Source organism: Crocodylus porosus, unplaced genomic scaffold, assembly GCF_001723895.1.
Source record: "Crocodylus porosus isolate Cpor-Errol unplaced genomic scaffold, CroPor_comp1, whole genome shotgun sequence".
NCBI lineage: Eukaryota > Metazoa > Chordata > Crocodylia > Crocodylidae > Crocodylus > Crocodylus porosus.
Genome location: NW_017728906.1, coordinates 198,097,891 through 198,114,192, shown reverse-complemented (window position 1 = coordinate 198,114,192; position 16,302 = coordinate 198,097,891). Strand labels below are relative to the sequence as shown.

General features: G+C 45.8%; 1 protein-coding gene across 1 annotated transcript in view; it reads right to left on the bottom strand.

Moving 5' to 3' along the window:
- The window catches only part of GUCY2F (guanylate cyclase 2F, retinal), a 43,603-nt gene that overhangs the window by 11,558 nt on the left and 15,743 nt on the right, over nt 1-16,302 (bottom strand). The window contains exons 5-14 of the mRNA XM_019530459.1: nt 13,512-13,608; nt 12,819-12,953; nt 10,367-10,447; nt 9,108-9,284; nt 8,692-8,848; nt 7,176-7,325; nt 4,550-4,698; nt 3,319-3,482; nt 2,073-2,265; nt 1,678-1,852 (exon numbers count right to left, since the gene is read on the bottom strand). Of these exons, the coding sequence (XP_019386004.1) occupies nt 1,678-1,852; nt 2,073-2,265; nt 3,319-3,482; nt 4,550-4,698; nt 7,176-7,325; nt 8,692-8,848; nt 9,108-9,284; nt 10,367-10,447; nt 12,819-12,953; nt 13,512-13,608 (1,478 nt within the window). The remainder of the gene's footprint in view (nt 1-1,677; nt 1,853-2,072; nt 2,266-3,318; nt 3,483-4,549; nt 4,699-7,175; nt 7,326-8,691; nt 8,849-9,107; nt 9,285-10,366; nt 10,448-12,818; nt 12,954-13,511; nt 13,609-16,302) is intronic.

Below are 16,302 nucleotides of genomic sequence, written 5' to 3'. Positions count from 1 at the left end.
CCAGCTCCTTGAGTACCCTGGGGTGCAGATTGTCAGGGCCGGCTGACTTGAAGGTATCCAGCTTCTCGAGGTGTTCCTTCACGAGGTCAGCATTTATGGAGGGTAGGTTTTATGTCTCAATGACACTCAACTTGTGGATTGGGAAGGGGTTGGGGATGTGGACCAGAACAGCAGTCCAGCTACTGGAGTACCTGGTCTCTAACAGCTTCCTTTCCCTTGTCCATGCTCATCTCCAGAATTTTATTTAGGCAGGCATGCACTGGCTCCTCAGACGCATTTGAGGACCAGTGGGTGCTAGCTGAAGTTCTCTGCTTAGTGTTTCCCCTGGCACCAAATTGCTAACCCATAGCTAAGGACATACTCAAATGACAATTTCACAGATTGTGCAGAAGTCACAAAATCCAGCATTGCTCATGAAATCAGGCAATGTCTGTGAAACCTGTAAGGGGAAAATCTTATTGAAAATATAATGCTGGGTCCCACAAGGGAGCCAGCAGTCCTCATGGCCACCGTGGCCTGGTCGCACAGCCAGCTGGGGCGGGAAGCAGAGATTGGGCCAGCGATTCTCAACAGGGTTGTCCTGCACCTTGGGGTGACACAGGATCCTTTGAAGGGTGTTGGGAGGTGCAAGAAGATAAGTAAAGACTCATACTTGGTCCCTGCCACCACTGTCCAGCCCATCCGGAAGGAGGTAAGCACAGCAATAAATCCATTTTAGAAATAGGGTGCCGCTCAACTTACACAAGTTATGAAGGGGGCCCTGAGTCTAATGAGGGGGAGCCTTGAGTCTAACAAGAGAGACGTTTGTTCTCAGAAAGGGTAGCTTTTGTCTAAAAAAGGTTAAGAACCACAGGTCTGGACCCACTGTCAATGTCTAACAAATAGGCCTGGCTCTGACAGCGGCCCATATTAAAGGCTTCAGAGAGGTGCAAGAAACACAGCGACTGACATTTGTGGAATAATCAGCATCTTCCTAACCACCGTTGGTTAGCAATTGACTTCTGCCCTAATGCATGAAAAAAATGTTTATACCCTGTATAGCGTAACAGCTGATGTCTCATTATCTATGTAGGATCCCAATTACAGCAAGAATCCGATGAACTCTTTAGCTTTCATTATATTGAATTTCTGTGAGTTCTCCAGGCTAAGTATAGAAAAACAGATTCTTTTTTTTCAGTGTAAAACGTGCAACTTGGTAGTTTGGTCACTGAATATCATTTGAGAAAGAAACATCCGAGTTACTGCCTTTCTAGCGCTCAGTATGCTTTATGCTTGTATTGTGTACCTTCTTACTTGATTTCTCTCTGCCCTACATGTTTTTTGATCTCTCTTTACAAGGAAAGTATTTTCCATGTCTCTACATTTCAGTTTATTGTTGTAGGAATTTGACTTCACAGCTCCATTTAACAGTGAGACCTATGTGGCTAAACCCCCGCATCGTGCTTAAAATTTAATCCACATGACTAATCCTTTTAGTGGGTTGCCTATGTGTAATAAAAGCTACAGTTTGGCCTGTAATAATAGTCACTTTCCTGCTTGAAATATTTTCCCCCTTGCTGCTTGAAGGGTCTGTGATATCTTCCAAGTGCAACTGAGCGGCTAGAAAAGTAAAAAATAAATGTTTTGAATCTGCAGGTTGCATAGCTTGACCAAGTAGAGCAGACTGCTGCTACCTACCTGTATGCAGTCCTATTCGTATCCTGACTGGTACTTCTGGCATGTGCCTCATTTTAAAAGAGCCCACTGAACTGAGAATGTCCAGAGACATATTGGCTATTTCAGCAGCGTGCTTGTTTCCATTTCGTTTTGGAAGCCCTGATGCGACCATGTAAGCATCACCAATTGTTTCCACCTGAAAAAGAAGGGAAAAAAACCCAATGGAATTAAACTTCAAGAGTCTGATTTTATTACCACTTCTGGGGCCTCAGCTAAGAAGTGGACATGAAGTGGAGTTCAAGCATTGCACTGGTTTTCCCTGCAATGGTGACGTGCACCCAGACAGACACCAGTCAATGAAACACCCCAGCCAAGGGGTTTCAACCAGGGGGGCCGAGTTATAAGCCTTTCCTCACCTTGTAAACGTCATGATTACAAAGGACAGCATCGAAGAGTGTATAAAGATCATTGAGGAGATCGACCACCTCAATGGGCTCACTAAGGGCAGAGATGGTCGTGAATCCAACGATGTCACTGAAGTAGATGGTGACCTGGTCAAAATACTCCGGTTCAACTGTGCCACCGGTTTTAAGTGCTTCTGCCACTGACCTGCAATGACAGGAGGTGATGAAAGGCAACATGACAGGCATCTTTATCCTTGTAAGTTCAAATGACCTTAGGATGGAAGATGCTATAGATTGTGACGTGTTGGTATAGCTTTTGATCAGAGGGCCAGGACTTTTACTTGCTTAGCGGCTCCAGATAACAACTGGATAATCCATTGCTACCCATTTACAAGTATTTCTTTAGTAGCGGGTGGAAGGCGATTGACTTTGGCTTCAGATGAACCTTTGGTTCTCACCTGGGCGGAGAGTACCATATTTTCTCACATAACACGCACCCCAGCATAAAATATACACCTTGGTTTTTGAAAGGCAAAATGAAGACAAAGAGATCCTTGAGAGTAGCAGCAGCGAGAAAACAAAGCCTGCCCGTTGTTCTGCTTTCTATGAGTCCATGCAGATTTTATTTTTACTTTTGCCTGGTAACCAGCAGAAACTGCTCTTACCATATTCCTTGCCTACAACACAAATTGCAATTTCCAGCAGGTGTTTTTAAAAAAAATAAAGGTATGGTCTGTACATGAGAAAATATGCATCTGCCATAGGCCTAGATCCTGCTATCATAGATTCAGTTGAATCTGTGAGAGCACATGTCCAGAGGTCCCTAACCTCAGTCGGTCTCCATGTGGGCAACCGTGTCCAATCACACAATCACAACCGTAGCTTGGGAAATTTTCAGAGCACCTGTGAGTCCTGTAGGGAAGGGGTGTCAAACATTTGGCCCATGGGCCAGATCCAGCCTGTGAAATGGTGGCGTCTGGTTTATGGGCCTCTGCAAAGATCAGGGAATTTGGGAGCAAGGCAAGTGGGGGGTACAGAGGCCCACCAAGGATGAATTTCAACAGCGGTGGGTAAGCGATGGCTGCATTAACTGGCTGCCCAGCCTCTACCACTTGCCCCAGCACCAGACATGAGTCCAGATCCAGCCCCGAGGAGCCCTGCAGTCCACATCCCGCTTAGGTGGTCCACCCATTTTGTTGCCCCTGCTTTAGGGCAGAGTGGCTTCATAACTAGACTGCCCTTGCATTATTTTACTTACGGGGGGAGCATTTGCGACAGAAGTTTCTCTGTCTTCTGTTTTTCAATTTCCAGCTCTTCTGTCCGTTCCCGAATTAAATCTTCCAGGTTGCTCGAGTACTGCTCAAGCATTCTGAGCATGGAGTCAATGATATTGGTTTTTTTGCCTTTGTTGATGGTTTTGAACTGGAAAATTAAACAGCAGGGTCATTTCCCCACATTATTTTAAATCAGCACGGGGATACTTGTATCAGGGGGACAGAAGCGGAGAAAAATCCTACGCCTGTCAAAGCTGAAGGTGAAATTGTGATGAAAGGTTTTGTCAAATGCATAAACTGTTTAAGATCCCAGATCAATTTAGCAGTCTTATTAGCAGGTGGCCAGCCCTGCTCAAAGCCTAAGCAACACTTAAATCCCACATAAGTCTTCTTGGGCATAAAGCCACCATTCCTATTTTGCACAGGGTTTCCAGAGAGGTAGGGAAAATCTTGGCCTCTGTGGGGAAGCCCAATCAAGTGGTGGCCTGGGGCTATCACCCTTGAGTATGTGTGCCCCTGCTTAAGCAAGCATGTACACAGTCTCCTTTTATTCCCCTTCCTGAGTTGTACTGGGCACTTCTGCGGTCCAGCAGAGGATCCAGGGCATCAACCCAGATTTTATGTTGCATGCTGCCTCATTCCCATCTATTGAAATCAAAGGGGAACTGCACAGATGCATCTGACAGCACAATTCCTTATATGTTCACAGAGCTTAAGGACAGAAGGGAACCACTGGATTATGTAGCTCAATCTCCTGCATGTCACAAGCTATTAGATTGAAGCCAGTGTCTGCTGCTGAATTTGGACCTTACCAGGTGCTTGAGCGATTGCCCTGAAAACAAACGAAAAGCTTTTTAGTGAACCGTTCAAGGTGAAACGGTAGCTGGCGTTCACACTCCGCTCTTCACAGACCCAAAGCACAATGCGTACGTTAATCCTAACCCTGTCACGACGCGAGTAAGCGTTGCATTTCTGAGACATCAACTCAAATTCCACCCCAGCTCAGGCCTCGTGCTGTAGTACACCTGAACTGGAAGGTGACGTATGGGGAGTAAAGCAGGCCAGCTGATGTAAATAGTGTTTGAAGACTTTATGGGGAGCCAACAGCAGAGCCATTAGTTCCCTGCCAAAGTGAGCTTCAAAGACCTCTTGCCTTTAAAAAAGCTACTCCTCTTCCAAGTAGGAATAGCAGAGGACTACAACCTACTTACTGACCTTATTAAATACCTCCTCAAATGTGGGTCTTCGTTCTGGTGATTCGCTCCAGCACTGTTTCATCAGCTGAATACACTCCATGGGGGCCAGCTCCATGGCGATGTTTGGCCGACAGATGGGTGGAGGCTTCTTCACCTTCTGGATGATTTCTAGAGCAAAAGAAGATGGCAAAATATGTCACAGAGGCTGTCATTTGGTGGGCAGGAGAGGCACTGCACTTTTTGCCTCCCCATTGTTGGCTCCAACGTGGCCTGAGTCTGTCTGGCCAACACTGCCGCATCTGGCTGCTGTGTATAATGGGCTTTATAGTTTCTGCCCTGTTCCTAGCTGACAGGTAATAATAAACAGCTACTAGTACTTGGCTGGGAGATTTAATAGCTAGAGACTGAACTGCTATCTTAGATGCGGGGCCCACATCATCATAAATAAAGTAGAGTAGCAGGGAGCGTGAAGGAAGCTTGTGCTATCAATAGCAAGGCTATTGACAGACAGGTCTTCCAGGTCCTAAGCTGCCAATAAGGTCGTTTGATTACAAGACTTCCTGGAGTTTACTTATTTCTTTTTTAAAGGGTATTGGAAAAGGCACTTATTTAAAAAAAGGCAGGCTGTATGGCAAGGTCTGTCATCAAAGGCTTCAGTCTTGCAAGACGGAGAACACCCCCTGTGAGCTGATTACCACCCACAGCTCTCACTACCTTCCAGGACTAGAGCCTTTATTTCCAAAATTGGCATTGTGAGTACCCAGAGGTTGTCAAGTTTTTGGCTACCTCATATTTAAGGTCTCCTCCTGTTACTTAAGGCAATCTTAGTGTTTCCCACCGATGACATTTCAGATCTCCCTCCTGTCTTAGGCAATTCTGCAGCTTCCTATCAACGTAGAAACAAAACACATGGCCCAAACAGCATGTTTCCTTGGTGAGCCAGGAAAGATGATTTCATCAGACAGTTTAAAAAGTTCACTCCAGTGGGGAGAGCTACTTGAGCATTATGGAGCAATGAGTGGAAATTCATCATTTTATCCATCAGAGCATGTAAGTACAGAGCACTCTGCTTAACATCTGCTAGAGAAAACTGCTGGAAATGCTACTAATGGGCAAGGTGGGGAGAACAGCTGGGAACGCAGAAGAGCCAGTGTTGATTCTGGCTTGAAAAGCAGAAGAGCATCCTTAATTAAAGAGCCTGTGGCATCATCATCACCATGATCTCACCGTCATTATTGTTATCACTATTGAATTGGGATAGCAGTTGGGCTGCCAACAAAATCCTGGTCTTCTTGTGTTATACACCCATATAAAACCCAACAATTCCTTCCCCACAATGCTCTACGCTAACACTGATGAATCACTCTCCAGCGGACTTACTCTTTCGCCCATGACTTATAAAATCATACCATACAAAAGTAGGTCTGGAAGGGCCCTCAGGAGATCATCTAGTGCAGCCCCCTGCTCAAGGCAGGATTGTCCCAACTAAACCAACTCAGCCAAGTGTCTGTCTAACCTGCTCTTGAAAACTCCCAGGGATGGACATGCCACAATCTCTCTAGGTAACTTTTTCCGGCGCTGAATCACCCTCAGACTGAGAAAGCCTCCAAATAGCCAACCTACATTCCCTTTGCTGCAATTTAAGACCATTGCTCCTAAATCACCTGTGACCCGACTCTGATTTTAGTGGGTGTTTTGGTGATTCTCAAACATTCGTTAAGTGGCTGGGACAAAATCTCTTTGGGTTCTTCCTAAGCTGATCCCTCTAACTCTTTGCTATTGATTATCAGGAGCTTGCAATTATCTATCTACAAAATTATCTATCTCCCCTTATTCCCAAAAAAGGGTGCTTGTGCCCAAAAGCTTATAAAAACCATTTCTTTTAATTATTTAGTTGGTCTAATAAAAAGTTACCACATTTACCCAAATAACCTTGTCTGCCAATTATCTACAAGGCACCAAACCTCCATTGTGTGAGTTCTTCTCCCTGATTCAAGGAATGAAATGATCTAAACAGGAAAATAATTTGTGGGACATAGCCATTAGCAAATGCTGAATAGAGACTGCATTTCATCGCAGCCCAAAGCCCCAGTCCTGCATGATTGCATCAGGGAAGGATTTACAATGGCAAGATGTTGCCCCACTTGTCCTTGTTTGTGTGTGAATGCTACTTACTTTCTAAGACCCAAAATACTACTCTCCAGCCCATAAATACATACCCCATGTACTACAGGACAGGTGATTGAGTAATGCAAGTTCTGTCCCATGGAAAAAAGCCAATATTTTGGCAGTTGGATGAAAAGTCATAATATTTGAACTTAGATGGTCCTGATTCATTGTGGCACCTCAATGCCGGGGGAGCGCCTGGTGCGTTATCAGAAATGTAGTTCGACTAGGGACTAGGACTCATAGGAAGCCGTGAAGCCTGTGAAACCTGGACCTGAACCTCCCATGAAGCACTGTGGGTGGAAGGGTTGATAAAGAAAAGAAACATTTTGATTTTCTTGAGGTAAAATCAAGCTTTTGTCCCAGAAAATATCAACCGAATTGGAATCTCATTTTCTCACACGAAAATGCAACAGGCAGCCTTTCAATACGCTACAGATTTTCTACTGCTCCGAAATGAAAACCGCACTGCGTCCTACCGGCAGCAGGGAGATCCGTGGTACAGTACGGCGGCCCTCGAACAATTACTTCTTGTAAGATGATGGAGAAGCTATAAATGTCTCCTTTAAATGTGCCTGTTCTGATCATGTCTGGCTCTCTCAATAATTCAGGAGCTGTCCAAAGCAGTTCTGAAAAACAGAATTGTTCAGAGGGATGACATTTCTGCACTGGGGCTCAGGTTGTTGCCACCTAAGCACATTCATGTGAAACCAAATTGCACAGATGTTGTGCTATTCAAGGTCATCGTCCCTTTGCATTGCACCCCTTCTCTACAGGGTTTCTCTAGTGAAGAGTCATTAAGATGAGTCAAGTGCTCAGTCCAAATAACGGAGCCAGGTATCAGGCAAAGGCATTGGGTACAGCTTGAGGACCTGTATGCTCATGCTGTTTTCATGACTTCACCAGGTTAGGCCCTGAACCTTCAAATCAATAAATATGCACCGCATTTTCTTGGATAGGAGTAAAGTTAAGCGTGAAATCTTTGCAGGACCAGCCTCTTTGATTTTGCAGTGCATCAAAAGTTGTGATTCCACCTTGGGAAATCTTGAATTATCTTTTTAACTGTCCGCCAAGACCAGAAATCTAAGATTTTTGTCACTTTAAACTGTTCCCCGCTCCACAAACTTCTTTGCTTAATGCCTTCCCAACCAAGAAACATTGAATTATTATACCATTTTATTGAGACAGGAGCATGGACCTTGTGATCGGTTATTCCTATTCAAAGGAAAATGCTTCCCACAAGGACAGCCTATTCTGTTTACCTGGGATGAGGAATGCTTCAAACATGGCGATCAGTCCGACTTCTGCAAGGAATTGCCGGAGCTAGAATCCCATTGAAATATATAAGGGCCAAAGTTGACCCCGACTAAGAAAAATAACAAACAGCCACAGACACCAGGAGAGCAGAATTAAGAGTAAGCTGAGCTTATGACTCGAAACTCAAGGCTGGAGCCAAGCTAGGATAAACAGGGCCAGGCTAGCGATTTTGGTACAAAACGGTGATGTGCTTGAAATACGACTTTCAAGAGAGGTGCTAGTAACAGACCATTTCCACCGTCATGATCCCCATCCAGTTGAAAAAACAATCTCTGTTCAGTTTGGTATCAAAGCTAGATCCAAAACTACAAAGCTGAGATTGGGTCTATGGATTTGAATCCAAATCCGCTACAGCACAGAAATTCAGGGTTATTTCTGATATGAAGTTCCAGTTGGGGGACTCTTTAATTAAGATGTGTTTAACAGCTGTCATTGCTTATAACGAAATCCCTTTCCACTATTAAGTAGTTTTTCTATTGGCTTTTAGTCCCCAGGAAGCCACTAGAATTAGTGCGCATATATTCAATTTTAATAGTATATGATACATGCGTAACAGTTGTTTTATAAGTGAGCAGTTCTTCATGCCGTCATCAACCCGCAATTTTAGGAAGACCCACAACTAGTTCTGTGAAATCAACGGACGTCTATTTGCAGCCCGTCTGTCCCTGCAATGCCTACCTTCTGGTGATCGCTCAGCACGCGGACATTTTTGTGCTTCTAAGAGCTCGTTATATCCGTAATCAGTGATCTTCAGCACAAACCGCCCGTCCACCACGCAGTTACGAGACTTGAGACGCCCATGAGGAAAATCCCGGTGATGTAAATACTTAATTCCCTGTTAAATATATAATAATGACGCTTTTTTAAAAAAAAAATAATAGTGATTATTTTGAGACACCAGATCACGTTTTGCTCTAACTAGTGCCAAACTTTGTGTCTTGGGCCCCTTCCTATTTGTCAACAGCAAAAGGCCATTCAACAGGACTGATGCTTTCCTGAGAAGTCACAGTCCTCCTCTGCAAACTTCTGGCTTGTTTATATTAGATATAGTTACATCCACCACAGGGCTTTCCTAGTGTGAGCAGGGGATTTACTTTAATTAAATCCATCAGAAGAGATGATTTGAACATCCAGTCCAGTTTCACATCCTCGTTTCTCAGGAGGTCTTCCAGGCTGCCTCTGGAACAGTGCTCTGTCACTATGGCAAAGAGGCCACAGTCGGAGAAAAAGCCCATGAATGGATTCACGTTTTCATGACGTAGATCTTTCATCTAAAATGACAACATGAATCACAGGAGAAAAAGTTAGCCAGACATCTGCTCAGCAGCTGTTGGTGTGGTGATAATCTAACCTATTGCAATGGACTCCCCCATAGGCCAAAAACATAAGAACTGCAATTGTCCCTCACAACAGCACAAGGGTTGGGAAGGACCAACTCTTTAAATGTTCTTTTCCACCACTCTGCACTATATTAGCTCCTCCATATATTATTGTGATTGTACACTAGTCATCCAGCTGGAAGATAAAACTGCTGGGGGAAGGTCAACAAGCAATTGTATTCCTTTGGATGGGTTGGGCCAGATTCTTAGCTGGGATAAAGTGGTGCTGCTGGGATAAATTGACTTTGGCAGATGTTGATTGACACTAGCTGAAGGTCAGCTAGTTTTGCAGGATCATGCTGCCATATCATGCTGCCGTGCCGTTACCTTGACTATTTAGACTGCCCCCAGAACGATGGCTATGGAGGAATGCCTTGGCAAACCCTGTGCCAAGGGTAGCAAAACTTCCCTGTGTTAGCAATTGCAGACGGCAGGCCAGTGACCTTGAATCTGAATAATTAATGTGTGTAGTTGTCACATATTGAATGTCACAAGGAGACTTCTGAGAGGCAAATGAGTTGGAAATACAGAGCAAGCCCTGGAGAAATCTATGGCCTTGTTATTGTCACAGTGGTTGCCAGACAACAAATAAGGCATGAAAATAGCCACTAGGTGCATTATCTTTGGCTGATGCCTGAGCCATCAGGGAGGACTTGTTCCAAACTAATGTGCCTTCGAAGACACAGTCACACAGGAGGCTCATTTTGCATTTATTCAATGCCCCGTCAGCCTGGAAGCATCAGGCCCACGGTGGGATTTAGTAAGCCAATGACTGAAACACGGGTTGTTGGCAGCCTTGTCGGCTTCAATCCTGGGCATGTCACTTCACAGGGGTCTCGCGCGACGGGCACCATTAACAACCATGATGCACAGCTCAAGGCATAAATGCAAGTTATAGAGCATCCAAATCCCTTCCAGTCTCCGAGGTATGGCTGCAACTGCCCACTACGTCCCCATTCAGCCGCTGCTCCTACCTTTCGCAGTATGCCGGTGGAACTTTGTCGCAGGTCTTGAAATGCTCCCGACTCAAATTTCTTCAGCCACACCCAGTCTCCCTGTCCACAATACAAGTGGGTCAATGAGAAATCAAACCCTTTGGCAAAAGTTAAAGCTAGAAAGGGAGGCCTGTACCCAAACTTTGAAGTTCAGGTTGGCTGCAAACTCCATGTCTCTGGACTGTCCCTATCCTGAATCTGACCCAGAACACGAGATGCAAGGCCTCTTGGGACTGGGTGAGGTAGGGTCTGGACTTGGACTGGAACTTCATTAGCACTTAATGAGGAGCCCAAACATGAGTATTACATCCCGTAGGCTCCCACCAGAGTCCTGCTGTGGCTTTTGCAGCCTCCTTTTTTTTTGATGAGCTCTCCCTTTCCTTGGATTCTTTGCACCATTTTTTTTGTAGAAACATCTACTTCTTCTAGGTGTTGTCTTCACTCATACGCCACACAACCTCAATTACTCTTTGACCTTTGCAATCATGTATACCATATTAAAGAGTCCTTCGCTGTGGTGACCGGTAGCTGGTGACAGGTAAGCATCTGAGATAGTGAAACTGGATATAACAGCTGTCACCATAGGTAATTAGCAAAGCTGGGACCCAAGGCCTTTCTCATGGCAACACAGGGCTTCTACCACTTATAAGAAGCAAGTTGCTCCATTAGCTGGTAGCAGCTGAAGGGGAAGCTCTCTACTTCCAAACCGGGACAAAGGGAGCTTACTTGGTTGAATGGGATCCTAAAATCAAGAGGCTCTCTCTTCTCAAGAGACACACTTCATTGGCAAGCTAAACATAAATTTAACTAGTATTCAGATTAAGCAATAGCTATGCAAAAACATACTCATACCTGGGAAGATGGTGTAAGCTGGACCCTAGGATCTCTGAGCTCTTGTTAGTTGTTCAGTTCCCCCAACAACTTGGATTGACTAGTCCCCGACAGCTCAAGCCCATTGTTCCCCTCCTCCCCGGATTTACAATCATAGATGTACAAGCTTTAATGACACGTTAAAATTTTATTCGTTGTATAAAAGGGGTAATCATGAAGACTCCCCACCTCCGGCTAAGTGGAGAATTTATGATCAATTTACCGAGGATGGTCTTTCAGAGGTTATTAGTTAGGACTCTTGAAAATGAATGCTGTTCTTTATGGGAATGGGTTTCAACTACTTAGTGTTACTATGGGTAGACACTTACTCAGTGCTTTCCTGTTTGAATCAGCAAAAAAACATGGAATCTGGCCTTACAAATCTTCATACAAGGCTACCCAGAGTTTTTATCATTTTAAGCTACACACAAGAACATAAGAACTGCCATTTAGCGGGTCGGCTCATACATCCATCTTGTCTAGTACCCTGTGTCACAGTGACCTGGGTTGGACCAGGGTTTTTTCCACTGTTGCTCTCTCGCTTTGGGTGCCCGTACATGTGCAGAGAGGCTGCTCCGACATGCTGTAAGTACAGTGCACCGGAGCAGACTCAATTAACTGAGTCTGCTGGAGCGTGCTAATTAGTGCACTCCAGCGGCCTCTGCATCTTGTCTATCAGCATCCCTGCACTTCAAAATGACAGCAGAGGTGCTTTAACTAAAGCTCGTTTGACGAGCTCATCAAACGAGCTTTAGTTAAAGTGACCCTGCCACCATTTTGAAGTGAAGGGATGCTGATACACGAGACGTTGTGGGCGCTTTAATTAGAGTGGCATTCAGAGCTGCTCTAATTAAAGAGCCCCCTCCCGCGCAACCCAGAGCATGTGTAAAAATACCTTTGAAGCATCCAGCATTTAATGTCTAGGAACTTCTGATTTGGAAGCTGTGCCCCTAACTCCCTGCTTAATAGCTCCTGATGCCCCTTTCCTCCAAGAATGTGTTCAACCTCTTTTTTTTTAATCTGGCTAAATTGTCAGCTTCCGCAATATCTTGTGGCAATGAGGTCCATGCTTTAAGGACACACCTTTTGTTAGTTGTAACTTTTACAGCTGCCTCTTATTTTCATATAATGGAGGATGTATATAAGATGGAGGCACTTCTGGCAAGGTCGCTAATCACTGGCAATGCATAAGGGGTGCATGTGTACCCCCAAGCTTAGCAGTGCACCCCGTGCAAAAAACACCGCCCACGTTGCTGGTGGTGTCTGCAGGCGGTCCCTGATCACTGCTGGCCACTGCCGATGCTGCCGGCAGTGTCTGCAAGAGGTCACCAACCACCACCCCCACGCTCCCACCACCAACACCACCAACCCACTTGCCACCACCAAGGCCCCGCTGCCACCTCCAGGCAGTCGCTGTGCCCCCCAGCATCCAAGGGCATGTGGCATTCATGCCTCTAATGCATTCCTTACAGCAGTAGTAGGCTATTTTCCTCTCTATAAACTAACCACTAAATGATAGTGAAACACACCTTACAAAAGGGCTACATGGGCCAATGATTACCTCAAACAAAGCCACGTTGGAGGTTTCATGTGTTGCCTCTGTGCTTTCCTGAGACGAGGAGCGAGCCATTACAGATTTCAGGCTTCGGCCATCAGAAAGTGTCTTTGCATCGCTCAGGCTACTCAAGGTCAGCCTCTGTCGAAGTAATTAAACTGGATATTAAAAAAGGAGCTCCTGTGTACCTAACCTGCCACTCAGATTCAGCTCCAGGCTAAGAGAAATGTGACACGCTTCACACACTCCAGAAATGCTTTCGATACCGCACAATCTTGTTATCGCACATCAGGTGGTGCAGTGAATCTGTCCACGGCTCCCAAGCCTAGAAAAGACCCAGTTATTTGAAATAATATGCCAGCCCCTGCCCTTTTTCTCATGGAAATGTCACAGATCAGGGGTCCCCCACCAAAAAAGGGTTATCCTTCTGTCTGGACACAGAGCAGGAAGATAGATCCTCAGCTCCTGTAGATCTGAGGAGGGTCAGTTTGCACCTGATAAAGAGTTGACCCTGGAACAGCAGCTAAAAAATACTCAACTACTACAGGGAACTACTGTATACAGTGGGGAAAGGGAGGCTCAGAGAGGTTTCTGGCTCTCCTGGGGATGCGCAGGGAGTGTGAAGACAGTGTGTAGCAGCCCCGTTCTTAGCATGCAGCTCTCCCCAGCAGATTGCATAAAGTGAATGTAAAAACATACCTTCTGGCTCAGGTTAGGGTTTATAAATGTGAGGTCGTCCAATGTCAGTAAGATTTTATTAGGCCCCTTGACTAACTGGATCTTTATGAGGGTGTTCCTGAAAGAGTCAGAAGGTCAGCGTTATCATTTGTAGGCATGGGACTGGATCATGACTGAGAGAAATCTCACTTATGCTGCCTCCCTTTTGTTCTAATGTGGTGCGACACATGAGGATGAGGACAACATGATATGGTGAGAGCAAAAGACATGACCTCTATGCCTTGGGGTATATAAACATCCTTTGCAGCGACAGTGTTTTCTGTCCCAGGATATATTTTGCTCTACAAACAGTGATGGACTGAACTTCAGAGAGAGTCATTGAAATGGAGACACGAATTCATACAGAAGTCACTCCAGTCGTAAAGGTGAAGTGTACAGCTTAGATCATGTTTGGCTTATTTGTTTTTTTCAACTCCACATGTACTCGGCATCCTACAAATTCCATTGAAGTATGAATTGAAGTGGCCCGTAGGGAGGTCACTTTTAACCAACTGTGCAAGTGGGAAAGACTGATTGGCCAAGATACTGGCAATCTGCATCTTGCAAAAGAGCATCCATTATGGCAGGTCATCACATTGAAATGCTATGATACTCTTATATAGTGTCTTAGTGAGCTGCCAATGGATGGCTCCTGCAAAATGGCTTTAGACCAGGGGCGGGCAATTATTTTGGGCAAAGGGCCACTTACTGAGTTTTGGCAAACCTTTGAAAGCCGCATGACAGGCAGCCAGGGGCAGATAAATATTAATTTTCTAAATTTTTTAGGGGGCCCGCAGGCCAGATGGAATGGCCTGGCAGGCCACATCTAGCCTGCGGGCCACATTTTGCCCACCCCCGATTTAGACACTTTGATAGCCTGCAAGGCTTATAGAGTCATTGAATAGTAGGGCTGGAAGGGACATCAGGAGATATTCTATAAGCTAACCCCATGCTCAAGGCAGGATCATCCCTGAGTAAACCATCCTGGACAAATGTCTGTATAAACTATTACTAAAAACTCCAGGAACAACCCTCATTCACAACTACTAAAACAACAAAATACCCTTTAACTTGCCACAGGTGAAGCAAGGAGATGAGGGCCCTATCAATGCCCTGTCCCTGCAAGGACAGGAAGGAGTTCATTAAAATATGCTGAAGAGATCCAAGGTAGAGGGCTGTGTCCCCTGCTACAAAGGAAGGTAGTAAACCCCACAGTCTGGACCAGTCTGACCAGAGCATAAAATTCCTTCCTGACCCCAGTTGTGGCTTGACCCTGAGCAAAAGAGCAAGACCACTGGGCTTTTGAAGTCCCAGAAAGAGCATCATCCCACCCCCATGAAAATCCCCAGCCCTAGTGTGGCCAGTACCCCACACAGTTTTGCAGGATTGCTTTGTGGGACCTGAAAAATTTAGGGCACAGATCAACACACTGATGGTGGATCAGCCCGGATTTGACTGCCAAAGCAGCCTCTTTTGCACTAGAGACACAGCACAAGCCATAGCGAGGCAGGTTGAACTCAGCAAGCACCCAAAATGTGCCCACAGATACGTGGCTAACTGGCTACTTAAATGTGGCCCGTCAGTCTTCCAGGCATCCCACAATGCAGTGTTCCCCGCCTGCAGGGAGACGGAGGGAAGAACAGGGCAGTGTGACGGTGAGCACTCTCCAGTGTGCTCCACCATTGCTTTCCCAGAGTGCTTTTCTGTTGGAACTGGGAGATCTCACACCCCATTCCCCGAAATGGGAGACCCAAAGTGCTAGGAGCTTATGGGGGGCTAATAGCAGTAAGGGTTTTGGGACCCTGCGGGACTCCAGTGGCAGCTTCAGTGTCAAGAGCTCATAGGGTGTCCATAGCAGGCAGGGTGCCGGAAGTACTCACTGACTGCTCTGTGCCCGCTTCCCTTGCCTGTTGTGGGGACAAGGGGGGGAGGCACAGGCCCATGCACCCTCCGTCATGCTGCCTGGCTCGAAAGTACTACCGCTGCATGCCAGTGCCGTGATTTTGAAGTGCTATAGTGTGGGGGGGGGCACATGACAGGGGCCATATGTCTTTCTGCAGCTGAAATGCTTTGTTGTAAAACAGTTCAAACTCCATCGCCCTTCAAAGTGCTTCAGATGCTACATCTGTTCTCGCCCCTAGCACATTCATATCATAATCACAGTAAAGGACATGGGTTGGCATCCTCGTCTGGGCAACTGAGGTGTAAAAAAAAAAAGGAGCAGACACTCCTACATCTACATAACTTAATAGAGCCCAATACTGGGGTACCCAAGAAAACTCACAAGTAAAAATGCACCAGGATATGTTACACCAGTGTAAGTGCTCTGTGTGTGTATGGTTATTCCAGATCAAGCATTTGTTCACTCACACATCCCCTTTTCACCTGGGTGGCCTATACACATGCTTGTTGGTGTCCTAACTAAAATGTGTTGGAGCAGACTTGATTAATCGAGTTTGCTCTGCATACAAATTCAAATGCTGCAGCACCACCACAGCCATAGGTGACTGGTAAGGGGTGCATAGGGGTGCACCTGCCCCCCACCAATGGGGCTGGTGCCCCCCCCAACAGCCAACACTGATGCTGTCAGTAGGGCTGGTGTCCCCCCCCCGACAGAGCCGCTGGTAGCGGCTTCTACAGGTGCCCCCCCAGATTCAGGAGGCCCCCCCAGTCACTCATGACCAGAGCATTATGTGTATTAAGCCCTTACATCTTCAAAAATGGCCATGGGGTGCTTTAACTAAACCTCATTAAATGAGGTTTAGATAAAGTG